The sequence below is a fragment of the Anomaloglossus baeobatrachus genome, chromosome 5 (assembly GCF_048569485.1).
Source record: "Anomaloglossus baeobatrachus isolate aAnoBae1 chromosome 5, aAnoBae1.hap1, whole genome shotgun sequence".
NCBI lineage: Eukaryota > Metazoa > Chordata > Amphibia > Anura > Aromobatidae > Anomaloglossus > Anomaloglossus baeobatrachus.
In genome coordinates, this window is record NC_134357.1 from 533,966,827 (window position 1) to 533,979,771 (window position 12,945).

The following is a 12,945-nucleotide window of genomic DNA, read 5'->3' on the forward strand; positions in this document are numbered from 1 at the left end:
AGCGCCGTGCGGGAGATCGGGGAACGGTAAGTATGAGAGAGGGGGGGAACTGACCGACAGACAGCGAGAGGGACAGATAAGACAGAGAGACCGACCGACAGACATAGAGATTGACCGACGGACTGAGGGAGAGAACGAAACAGAAAAAGAAAAAAGACCGACATCACATGAAAAAAGCACAAAACGTACAGGGAGCAAACAGAGATGCGTCCGTGTCACTTGGACGTGTGCACAGACCCATTGACTTTCATTGGGTCCGTGCTGCGTGTTGCGTGCAGAAAACGGACATGCTTCCATGCAAAACGCACACAGGTACGGATCATGGACACGGACAAACGGACATGCATCAAAAACGCACGTGGAGCTTTTATCATACAATAACATTGGTGCACGTTTGGCCGTGTCTCCAGTATACACGGAAACGGACCAAACACGCACGTGTTTCACGGATGTGTGTTTCAGGCCTTAATCTGTGGGTTTCAACACTCTCCTGTCCCTCTCTGTTCTGGTCTAGTCAGGAGCAGGGCCAGAAAGGAGACTCAGGCCTCTCCACCATCAGGAGTATCTCTGAAGTTAGGGCTAGCATAGAGCCACCTAGCTTGAGGGTCACTTTAGGATTTCCAGTTCCCTGCTATCCCATAATCTTCGTGATAAGTGACTGAAACACAATTGCTCTGGTCCTATAGAAAATATCATACCACAATTACCAGTGGTCATTTGGACGGTGAATATTCTCTTGGGACAGCAGAGTGGATCCAGTAAGTGTCCCTGTTTTATCTGTCTCTGGGATAGTAGAATGAGAGAACTGAGGCCTCTGTGAGAACACATGGCAGTAGGGAAAATGGAATTGCAGAACTGTTATTGCAGCACCATTTTGGGTGTAAGTGGCCCGATTCTATCACATGAGAAAATCTAAGGTTGTCTGACCGTAGCTGAAGTAAGAGAACGGGAGAAACGTCTGCGAAGACCCAGTAACTCTATAACACAGAGAGACCCCGGGACTGAGCTCAGGGAGAGAAATGGGGGAGGGAGGGGAAAACTGGGTGTGACAAGGGGGAAACACAATAAAAAATACACAGCTCCGCTTCATAAACGGCTCCTCACCCACACAGCTCTGCTCCGTAGATGATGTACACACACGGCTCTGCTTCACATACATTGTACACACACAGTTTTGCTCCGTAGATATCATACACACACTAATCTGCTCGGTACATATCATACACATGCGGCTCTGTTCCGGATACATTGTACACACAGGACTTCCCTCTGTACATAGTACACAGATGGTTCCGCTCCACACACGTCGTACACACAAGGCTCTGCTCCTCACCCCTCCCACACACGCACAGCTCTGCACTATACACATTGTACACTCGGCTCTGCACTGTACACATTGTACACTCGGCTCTGCACGTACACATTGTACACTCGGCTCTGCACTGTACACATTGTACACTCGGCTCTGCACTGTACACATTGTACACTCGGCTCTGCACGTACACATTGTACATACACGGCTCTGCACCATACACATTTTACACACATAGCTCTGCACCGTACACATTGTACACCCACGGCTCCGCTCCGTACACCTCGTACACACACAGCTCTGCTCCGTACACCTCGTACACACACAGCTCTGCTCCGTACACCTTGTACACACACACACCTCTGCTACATCCACACTGTAAACCCCTCCTGACCCCACACATAACCTTCCCCTCATTCAGCACCATGACACCCAGCACAGCATTTATTTATACCTTACCATGATATAAAAATAAACACCAGACAATAGACAATGATTGAAAAATATCAAAAGGATAAAAATCAAAGTCGAATATCAAGATTTTCTATATATGCAATAGCATTATGATTTCCAGTATAGAAATCATTCTTGTCACCATGGTAGGATCTCAGGGGGCACTCCTCAATGTGCTGGATAGTTTATGATCTGCTCCACAGTCACGGGGCGGAGAGTCATATTTTCCCCACTTAGGCAAAGTTCACATTTCCGTTGTTTTGCATCAGTCACATGCGTTGCTTGACGCATGTGACTGATGCGTTGTACAACGGATGACAATGGTGACAAAGAAAAGAATTTCTTTGTCGGACTCCGTTGTGTGCGGGGGGCGGAGTTCGGGGGCGGAGCTGAGGACGTCAGTGCCGCGGTCTGCGTGGCTGGGGACAGGTGAGTGAGTGTGTGTGTATGTATGTAAGTGTGTGTGTGTGTGTGTGTGTGTGTCTACATGCGTGTGTACATGCGGAGTGCGGGAGGGGGTGGAGCGCGAGGGGGCGGAGCCGAGCGGGGCCGTGGAGCTGAGGACGTCAATGCCGCGGGGACTGCAGGGCTGGGGACAAGTGAGTGTGAGTGTGTGTGAGTGTGAGTACACAAGTGGAGTGCGGGAGGGGGCGGAGCAGAGTGGTGAAGTGCCTTGCACACTGTATCCAGGGTAAACATCGGGTATAAGCAAAGCACTTTTTGCTTGGTTACCCGATGTTTATCTTGGATACCAGCTTAGCGCGGGCTCCCTGCACCCGTAACCACTGTAAATATCGGGTAACTAACCAAAGCACATTGCTTGGTTACCCGATGTTTATCCCGGTTACGGGGGTGGGGAGCCAGAGAGCGCATGCGCAGCAAAATCCTACGGATCTTGCTGCTCAAAAAACGTTACATGCTGCGTTGCTCCCGCCCGGCGGTCAGTTAAAAAACGACTGACCGCGACGCAGCGGATGCAACGCAGCATCATCAGTCACAATCCGTCACTAATAGAAGCCTATGGGGAAAAACAGGATTCCTGCAAAATATTTTGCAGGATACCGTAATTCCTCAAGGCGACTGATTGTGACTGATGCAAAACAACTGAAGTGTGAACTTAGCCTTATACAAGCAGCACAGCAGAGTCCTGCATACACTGAGGAGCTGATCATGTGACCCCTGACTCCTCCCCTCCATGTGACATCATCACAGATCCTGTAAGCAGAGAGCAGCCAAAAATAATGTTTATTAGAATGTATGGGCTCCTTCCTGGTTAGTGGGCTTGGTTGGTGGGCGTGGCAATGTTTCCATCCGTCCACTATAATCATTAAAGGCTCCGCCCCCTGCCCCCCCCCCGCCCCCATCTGGAGCTCTCACCCCCAGACCCTGCTTCTGTTATAATCACCTCTATGCCCACGTGGACTCAGGCTAGCTTCACATCAGCGTTTTTTTCCCTTAAGGCAAAGAAATGCAAACTACATGTTACAGGATTTTTAAAGGAGAACAACGCATGCCACCGCTAGTGACCTGAACGTTTTTTTACTGGATCCGTCTACCGGATCCAGCAAAAAAACGGACCGTTCATTTGCGTTTGCATGTGTTTGGGTGCTTTATTTTTTTGCTTAGTTTTGACGAATCCATTTTTATTCTCAGCAGCTATGTCATCTGCCGTTCAGCTCTGCCTAATGACCGCTGACAGCAGACACAGACAGAGCCATGTAGAGGGGCTGAATGACCGCTGACAGCAGACACAGACAGAGTCATGTAGAGGGGCTAAATGGCCGCTGACAGCAGACACAGACAGAGCCATGTGGAGGGGCTCAATGGCCGCTGACAGCAGACACAGACAGAGCCATGAAGAGGGGCTGAATGACCGCTGACAGCAGACACAGACAGAGCCATGTAGAGGGGCTAAATGGCCGCTGACAGCAGACACAGGCAGAGCCATGTGGAGGGGCTCAATGGCCGCTGACAGCAGACACAGACAGAGCCATGTGGAGGGGCTCAATGGCCGCTGACAGCAGACACAGACAGAGCCATGTAGAGGGGCTGAATGGCCGCTGACAGCAGACACAGACAGAGCCATGTGGAGGGGCTGAATGGCCGCTGACAGCAGACACAGACAGAGCCATGTGGAGGGGCTGAATGACCGCTGACAGCAGACACAGACAGAGCCATGTAGAGGGGCTGAATGGCCGCTGACAGCAGACACAGACAGAGCCATGTGGAGGGGCTGAATGGCCGCTGACAGCAGACACAGACCGAGCCATGTGGAGGGGCTGAATGGCCGCTGACAGCAGACACAGACAGAGCCATGTAGAGGGGCTGAATGGCCGCTGACAGCAGACACAGTCAGAGCCATGTAGAGGGGCTGAATGACCGCTGACAGCAGACACAGACAGAGCCATGTGGAGGGACTGAATGGCCGCTGACAGCAGACACAGTCAGAGCCATGTAGAGGGGCTGAATGGCCGCTGACAGCAGACACAGACAGAGCCATGTGGAGGGACTGAATGGCCGCTGACAGCAGACACAGACAGAGCCATGTAGAGGGGCTGAATGACCGCTGACAGCAGACACAGACAGAGCCATGTAGAGGGGCTGAATGGCCGCTGACAGCAGACACAGACAGAGCCATGTGGAGGGGCTCAATGGCCGCTGACAGCAGACACAGACAGAGCCATGTAGAGGGGCTGAATGACCGCTGACAGCAGACACAGACAGAGCCATGTAGAGGGGCTGAATGGCCGCTGACAGCAGACACAGACAGAGCCATGTGGAGGGGCTCAATGGCCGCTGACAGCAGACACAGACAGAGCCATGTGGAGGGGCTGAATGGCCGCTGACAGCAGACACAGACAGAGCCATGTGGAGTGGCTGAATGGCCGCTGACAGCAGACACAGACAGAGCCATGTGGAGGGGCTGAATGGCCGCTGACAGCAGACACAGACAGAGCCATGCAGAGGGGCTGAATGACCGCTGACAGCAGACACAGACAGAGCCATGTAGAGGGGCTGAATGGCCGCTGACAGCAGACACAGACAGAGCCATGTGGAGGGGCTGAATGGCCGCTGACAGCAGACACAGACAGAGCCATGTGGAGGGGCTCAATGGCCGCTGACAGCAGACACAGACAGAGCCATGTGGAGGGGCTGAATGGCCGCTGACAGCAGACACAGACAGAGCTATGTGGAGGGTCTGAATGGCCGTTGACAGCAGACACAGACAGAGCCATGTAGAGGGCCTGAATGACCGCTGACAGCAGACACAGACAGAGCCATGTAGAGGGGCTAAATGGCCGCTGACAGCAGACACAGACAGAGCCATGTGGAGGGGCTGAATGACCGCTGACAGCAGACACAGACAGAGCCATGTAGAGGGGCTAAATGGCCGCTGACAGCAGACACAGTCAGAGCCATGTGGAGGGGCTGAATGGCCGCTGACAGCAGACACAGACAGAGCTGCACGATCAGAATGAAGTCGGATGCACTTCACCCGACTTCATTGTCATGCCGCGGCTCTGTCTGTGTCGCATCCTGATTAGCGGTCACCCGTGAAGCACCCACCTCAGGTCGATATGCCAGGTCTCAGGTCGCACTGCCCCGCACCCCTGAGGTGGCTTTTCGAGGGGTTAAACTCCCCATATTGTAACTATGAGCAGTTATTATGACTAGACCGGGAGGCTTGGCACAAATGTTAATATTTTTCATCATATCCAAAGCAATTTTTTGTACATGTGTTATGTTGCATATGGTGGGATATGTGCAATATGATTGAGGTGCAATAATATGAAATATGTCATCTGACTAACAGCACTATAAATAAGCACTTTAATCTATGGTTACATATCCCTGGGTGCCGCTATATGTACATATATTTATATGGGAAATGTGCAATATTTTTATACTAGCTACACGCATACTATAGCTAAGCGCTGTATCCAAATTAATGCTTTTTTGTATGTTATATTGCACAGAGTATGATATGTACAATATGATTGAGGTGCAATAATATGAAATATGTCATTTGACTAATAGCACTATAAATAAGCACTTTAATCTGGGGTTACACATCCCTGGGTACCGCTATATGTACATATATTTATTGCCTTGTGAATGCTGCATATAAGATCATTATACGAATTGTTCTGATTATTGCCTGTTGCTTGGGTCGCACTGTCCTGTTTTTTCTGTTTACCCAAACGTATGGTGTTTTTATGCTGCACTTTTTGCACTTTGTGTATCCAAAAAATATAAAAAACAAAAAAATACAAAAATAATAAAATTGATATTGAATCCACTTGGAAAATATTTTTTGAATATTTCTTTGAGTATATATACTATGAGTTTATTGTAGGATTAAAGAACTGGAGAGGTGAGGACTCTGGAAATGTCTGTAGTGAGATTTATTACTGTGTCTCTCCATAACCAGGATTACACAGTAGTGAAGAAGACCTCTAGTGAGCGCTGTCAGGACTCTGTGTCTGAGGGATGGGGAAGACCCATGAGCCCAATCACAGGGCCTCCACCTCACCTCCCGATACATGAGGACATCAATGACCAGAAGATCCTAGAACTCACCTACAAGATGATTGAGCTGCTGACTGGAGAGGTGACACTGCTGGGAATGCTGGGACATTATACAGTAACGCTATGAGGGGGTAGGGGATGACGGTATCACTGTATGTGTCAGGTTCCTATAAGGTGTCAGGATATCGCCATCTATTTCTCCATGGAGGAGTGGGAGTATTTAGAAGAACACAAAGATCTCTACAAGGATGTCATGATGGAGGTTCCCCAGCCCCTTACATCACCAGGTAATAGACAGGACTAAATACACACAGCCTATAATAATTTGTTTTGAATATTTCCCAGGGGCATTGCTCTAGAATCACTGCATTGAGAAACACGTGATGGTGTCTCGGCGGTGTTGGATGTTGCTTATGTAGTCTTCTACTAGGCATTGTTCCCACTAACCAGTTTCCTACTCCACACTGATTAGGGGCAAATACCCCGAAACAGCTGTCTGTGGATGGATACCATGTTTGGCATAGGTGGTCTCCTTGGCTGGAGACCGCCCTTCCCATGGTTGTTCCTTCCCGGTGAAAGACCTGGCTAGTTTCCTGCCAGCGTTGAGAAACATGTGATGGTGTCTCCGCGGTGTTGGATGTTGATCTCCCTAAGGTCAACCATCCTTGCTTATGTAATCACCAGGTAATAGACAGGACTAAATACACACAGCCTATAATTATCTGTATGTAAGGAATGAATTCAGTCCCTGTATGTGTTTCCTCCAGTTCTATCCAGTAAGAGGACAATACCAGAGAGATGTCCCCATCCTCTTCTTCCACAGGACTGTAAACAAGAAAATCCCGATGTTCCTCAGGATCATCAGGTAGATGGAGAGAATGTGACATGAAATCTCCCTATGATGTGTAGACGGCTGTGAAGGTCTTGTACTCAGTCTTGTTTTATCTTCCAGTATTATATGTTTTATACTTGTGTAATGAGAGCAGTGGAGATGGCAGGATTAGAGCTGATCATAGATGTGACTTCTCCATCTGTCTGTGACTATTACAATATTTGTTTCAGAGTAAAGATCTGACCCATATTAATACTACAGAGACATATGTGAGGGGAGATGAGTGGTGTAAAGAGGAGAATTCTACAGATAACCGCCCAGGTGAGTAGTAACCACTGAATGCAGAGAAGTCACAGATTCTTCTCAGTCACAGTCTTTGTCTGCTTTATCTGCGGTGTAGTCCGGTCATATCATAATCAAGTGGTCACCATTCTCCTGCTAAATCACTACATGCTCCTCCACCCAAACTGTCCCCTTTACTTTAGGCATTGTAAATGATTGCAGTGAGACTGGTTTTGGCCAGAGCTTACTGCCCAGAGGAACCATCCAACCCTCTGAAATTAGAATATGATGACCATTACCTGCCCAGGTCTCTAATTTGCAAGTCCAAATTACAGAGAAGATAGAATGTGCTGACAACTTAGAAAATCAATATATAATCCATATGGTAGGTCTTGCTTTTATGATAAATCAATATCCCATGTGCACTAAGAGCAAAGTGTGAATTTCTTTTTTCTTCAATTTTTCCTTTATATTTACATACTTAAATTTAAGCAGTAGACACTTAAACACAATAAAATACAATTATCATTTGTTTCCTTTCATCCAGTTCTTATCAATAATTCCCCTTGTAAATAATAAGTACAGTAAGTTGATCTTTACTAGGACAATCCATCGTCACTCCTACAGAATAAATAAAAAAGAATGAAATTACAAAACCATATACTATTCAATCTGGTGACCTGTTGTTGCATAGTCGGTTCTTCTGTCTGTTGGGCTATAGCCTTTTCTTCCTTGTCCTCATGCTGATGGTTCTTATTGTCTTTGTTGTTCCTTTTTGATTCTCTGTTCTCCAGGTGTTTCTCATTTTCCCATTTTGGTCTGCCCTATCACATTCTAGGTTGGGTTATATATGTTCACCTTTCTCTGAACATCCTTGTTGGCTATATCTCTAGGTGGACTTGTTTCTAGGAGTTCCAGCCCTTCAGCCTAGGGGTTCACCTTTTGGGGAAATACTAGTTTTTACTTGTGTTGCTTTGTTTTACCTTCCAGCTGTTATGCTTGCCGAGCGAGCAGGGATTTTAGTAAACCCACTGGGACACAACACACAAAAACCCGGAGGGGCTTGACTACGGACTTTAGCTTAATTTTCTCCAGAGCCCCTAATGCTGGAGATATTATGCTGCAGGAAGTGGTCCGGGTGCTACTCGGGAGACCGGTGTTGCGTCGGCTGGCCTGAGGGGTACGAGAGCAACAGTCACTGGCAGTAGATGAAAATGGCAGCAGGTATAGAGGCTCTGTCCGGGATGGATGGACGAACGGATGGATGGCGGCAGATGGTGACAAAACCCTTTTTTAATGAGAATATTTTTATTAAAGATTTTCCGTAAAACATACAGCAAACAAAATCGGGGTTAACATAAACCCAGAACCCAGTTCCCTCTCTCCCCCCCAAAAGCTCTTGTTAGATTGTTCATCACCCATAGTGATTATATGTCGCAGCATATCCAGGAATAGTCGAGGATGCAGTAATCAGCGAGAGTCTCGACCTAGTTCAGGGGTGGCAAACCTTTTTTCTTCCAGGGGCCATTTGGAAATTTCTACCAACCTTCGGGGCCACACAAAATCATCAATCTTTAAATGACCCTGCTATATTTGGTGAAACAATTAACTCACCCCTACTGTGGCGACTGGAGCTGCTTCTCTTTTGTGCGGCTATAATGTTTGGTGATACTAATCACATTTCTTCTCACAGCTGCTTTTTTAAGTTTGTCTCAGTCTGGAGCACAGTCAACTCTTTGTGATAATATGATTGGTAAATCATCACATAACAGATGCTGGATATTGTTCACAGGAGACACTGGCGGCACATACATCACTGGAGGGGCTGGGGGCATATACATCACATAGAAGACGCTGGGACTACTGTATAAACATCACAGGAGACACTGGGGACACAAACATCACACAAGGGGCTGGAGGCCTCCAGCCCCTCCTGTTATGTATATGTCCAATTTCCTCCTATGATGTATATTCCCCCAGCATCTCCAATGTACTGTATAACTCACAGGAGATGCTGGGGGCATACACATCACAAGATAGGCTGGGGGCATGCACAACCCAAGAGGGGCTGGGGGCGCAGACACCACAAGAGGGGCTGGGGGCGCAGACACCACAAGAGGGGCTGGGGGGCGCAGACACCACAAGAGGGGCTGGGGGCGCAGACACCACAAGAGGGGCTGGGGGCACAGACACCACAAGAGGGGCTGGGGGCACAGACACCACAAGAGGGGCTGGGGCACAGACACCACAAGAGGGGCTGGGGGCACAGACACCACAAGAGGGGCTGGGGGCACAGACATATTATAAAAGGGGCTGCAGCAAAGACATCACTTGGGGGAGGCACAGATATCACTGGGGGCTGCACACAGCACTTACGGAGCCCTGACATCACTGGGGGGTGCAAACCTGGAGTGATAGACAGTATTCGGGGGCACACAGCGCTGAGGGTTACACGCAACTCTGGGGGGTGGTTATACATAACTGGGGTGGGGGGCACAAAGCATTGGACGTGGCACACAGCAGCAGAGGGTGGGCACTGGACACACAGCAGCATCGGACTCACAGCACTGAAGTGCAGGCGCCGGACACGCAGCATCGAAGGGAGAGGGGATGCACTCAGCTCCGGAGGGCAGAGGGCTGCCAAACACCGATGGAAGCTGTGAAGCTGCTGTGGTGTGCACAAGCAGCGCATGTGGGGATTTAAAGGGCCGGCGACCTGCAAGACCGCGGTGACGGCACGAGCACTGCCGCCCCAGGGAATCTGTCCGGAGGCCACAGAAATGGTCATGGCGGGCCAGGGGTTCTCCACCACTGTCCTAGTTGGTGAAGTACATGCCAGTGTTTGGTCAGAGATGAGTTATACATTCAGGGGGAGACATAACAATTCCTAGATCAGTACAGCATTTCAGTTATTCCTACCATGAATTTAAACAAGCCAATTCTGAACCTAATCAAATCCCTAGATGCCAGACCTGAGTCGTCCCAGAGTCGTCTATCCACAGGGCCCAGATATTTTCGAATTTGGAATTTCCCTGCTGCACCCTGGCTATGACAGCTAATAAATGCCCCGCTTTCTCACCTTCCTCAAAAAATGTGTGTTGTGAAAACATCTGCCTATTCTTACCCTTTTCCCTAAGGTGTGTATCGTACGACTTCTGAGCCTCTTTCCATTCCAGGAGGTTCTGAGTAGTTGCAGATTCTATGTACATGCGTTCCGTGGTCTAAAACCTATCCCGGAGAAATATCCCAAATTGACGAGACTAAAGGGTGCTTTGCACGCTGCGACATCACTAGCGATCTCGTTAGCGATATAACACGCCAGATCGCACATACGATTTGCCGAGATCGCACATGTGACCAGCGCTACAAAAATGACCTATGTGCGTTCTCGGCAAATCTTATCTGCGATCTGGCGTGTTACATCGCTAACGAGATCGCTAGCGATGTCGCAGCGTGTAAAGAACCCTTTAGTCTTGGACTTACTAAACCCTTGTGTTAGTGCCTTTCGTAAGCAGGCTTTCATGGCATCCCATATAGTATTTTGAGAATCACACACTGTTGTTTTCTCTAAAGTAGCTAAAGTAGTGATTTAGGGTGGAAATAATGGGTTCAGCCTCAATAATTTGCAGCCAGAAAGGATTGAGGAACCATGTAACAAGATCAGGGTCATGCCTAAGAAGGCATCGGAGGCAGGTCAACATAGGGGAATAGTCTGAGATGGCTCTAGGCAGGTATGCCACCGATTCCATCAGCGGCAGTGTGCCCGCAGACCCCAGTGTCATGTCAATTCTAGATAGGGTTTCATTTGACTTTGAGTAACAGGAAAACTGGCGAACTCCCAGATAGCTAACCCTCCAAATCCTGTGTCAGTGCCAGATCCTTTATTATCTCGCGAAACCCTGAAATAGGCAGTGTCGCCGTGGACGGGTCATTGTTAAATTTGTCCCGGTATGGGTGGATAGTGTTATTAAAATCCCCCATACATATCACCTGTACATCTGGATTATCCTGGATAGCTTCCGCCACCATTTTCATGACACTATTGTTATAAGGTGGAGGAATATACACCCCTATTAGTAGCAATTCTTTATTCAGAATTTTGCATCGGATAAATAGGAACCTCCCCTCTTTATCTACTTTGGAAGAAACCGGTTTAAACGGGATGGCTTTATGAACTAAGAGGCTGACCCCCCTGGAGTAAGATGAAAAAATGGAGTGATAGCTATGGTGATCTATAAACAGTTCAAATATGTAATTTCCTCCCATCCAAGTGTGTTTCCTGTAGACAGATTATGGCAGGGAAACAATCCCTGACATAATCCATAGCCGCCGCCCTCTTTGTAGGATCACCCAGGCCTCGACATTCCACGTTAGGATGTTAATTTTCCCTGCCATAACAGTAGAGAAGATATAATGTGCACATAATATAAGACATGCTCTTACCCTCCTGGCAACCCCTGAGTGGTATTACACGTCTCCGCACCCAGACCTGTAGGACCTCAAATGGCAAAAATATATATAGAGCTATGGCATCATTAGTATCATACATTCATATCTCCCCATAAAACAAGGATGAAAAAACACCTAAAAAAAATAAGCCGAACAGAAGACACAAGTTCATCCTGTAACCTAGCATAAAACAAAGAGAGTGATGAGAAGGGATCATCCCCAAGGGTGCTGCCTCCTCAGGATAGTCAGAGCAGGATTATTTTACCTCTGGGTCTAAGTGGTTCTTGAAAAGAATAGAGAGTAGTCATGTAAGTAGAACAGTCTACCGATTATACAACGGTGGCACTTGACTTTCACAAACGGGAAAAGAACAGAATAAAATTCATTGTTGCAGGGATTATTTGATTCGTTGCTCATTCATATCCAGCCACCGGAGGGTATCCTTCGGGTTTTCAAAGAAGAAGGTCTCCTTTAATGCTGACACTCTAAGCTTTGCCGGGTATAGCATGGCGTAGGGAACTTGCAGAGCCCTTAAGTGTCGTATTACATCAATGAAATACACCCTCCGTTTCGATTTTTCCACAGAGAAGTCCGGAAAGAATGAGACTCTGTGACCATTGACTGTGACATCTCCTTTGTTCCGGACTGCCCGGAGGATGGCATCCCTGACCCTGTAGTGAAGCAGTTTAATCAGCACTGGTCTTGGAGGGGCACCCAGTGGCAGTGGTGTCGTGGGGACCCTGTGTGCTCTTTCAACTGCATAAAATTGTGAAAGGACCTCTTCTCCAAATATCTCGTGCAGCCATTTTTCAAAAAAATTCAAGTGGATTTGTTCCCTCTGTTTTTATCTGGCATTCCAATCACTCTCACATTGTTCCTTCTCAGTCTATTCTCCAAGTCATTGGTTTTGTTCATCAAGGCTGCTAGTTTTTGTTCATGGCTGTCAACCTTTCTGGACACTTGCGGCAGCTTATCTTCTAAGTCACTTATTCTCCCTTCTGAGGCTGCCATGTGCTCGGATACTTTTTGCAGGCCTTGGGTTATTTGGGAAATTTTGTCCCTGATATGCCCCATCTGTGTATTTAGG

At 48.0% G+C, this 12,945-nt stretch overlaps 1 protein-coding gene and 1 long non-coding RNA gene across 2 annotated transcripts in view; both read left to right on the forward strand.

Moving 5' to 3' along the window:
• LOC142312176 (uncharacterized) overlaps positions 1–6,275 on the forward strand; it is a 140,290-nt gene extending 134,015 nt beyond the window's left edge. Inside the window, exon 3 of the long non-coding RNA XR_012754336.1 lies at positions 6,198–6,275. This is a non-coding gene — a long non-coding RNA (uncharacterized LOC142312176). The remainder of the gene's footprint in view (positions 1–6,197) is intronic.
• Positions 6,276–6,496: 221 nt separating this feature from the next.
• LOC142312923 (uncharacterized) overlaps positions 6,497–12,945 on the forward strand; it is a 104,709-nt gene continuing 98,260 nt past the window's right edge. Inside the window, 3 exon segments of the mRNA XM_075351911.1 lie at positions 6,497–6,582; positions 7,063–7,160; positions 7,358–7,448. Coding sequence (XP_075208026.1) covers positions 6,498–6,582; positions 7,063–7,160; positions 7,358–7,448 — 274 coding nt within the window. The 5' untranslated portion in view covers position 6,497.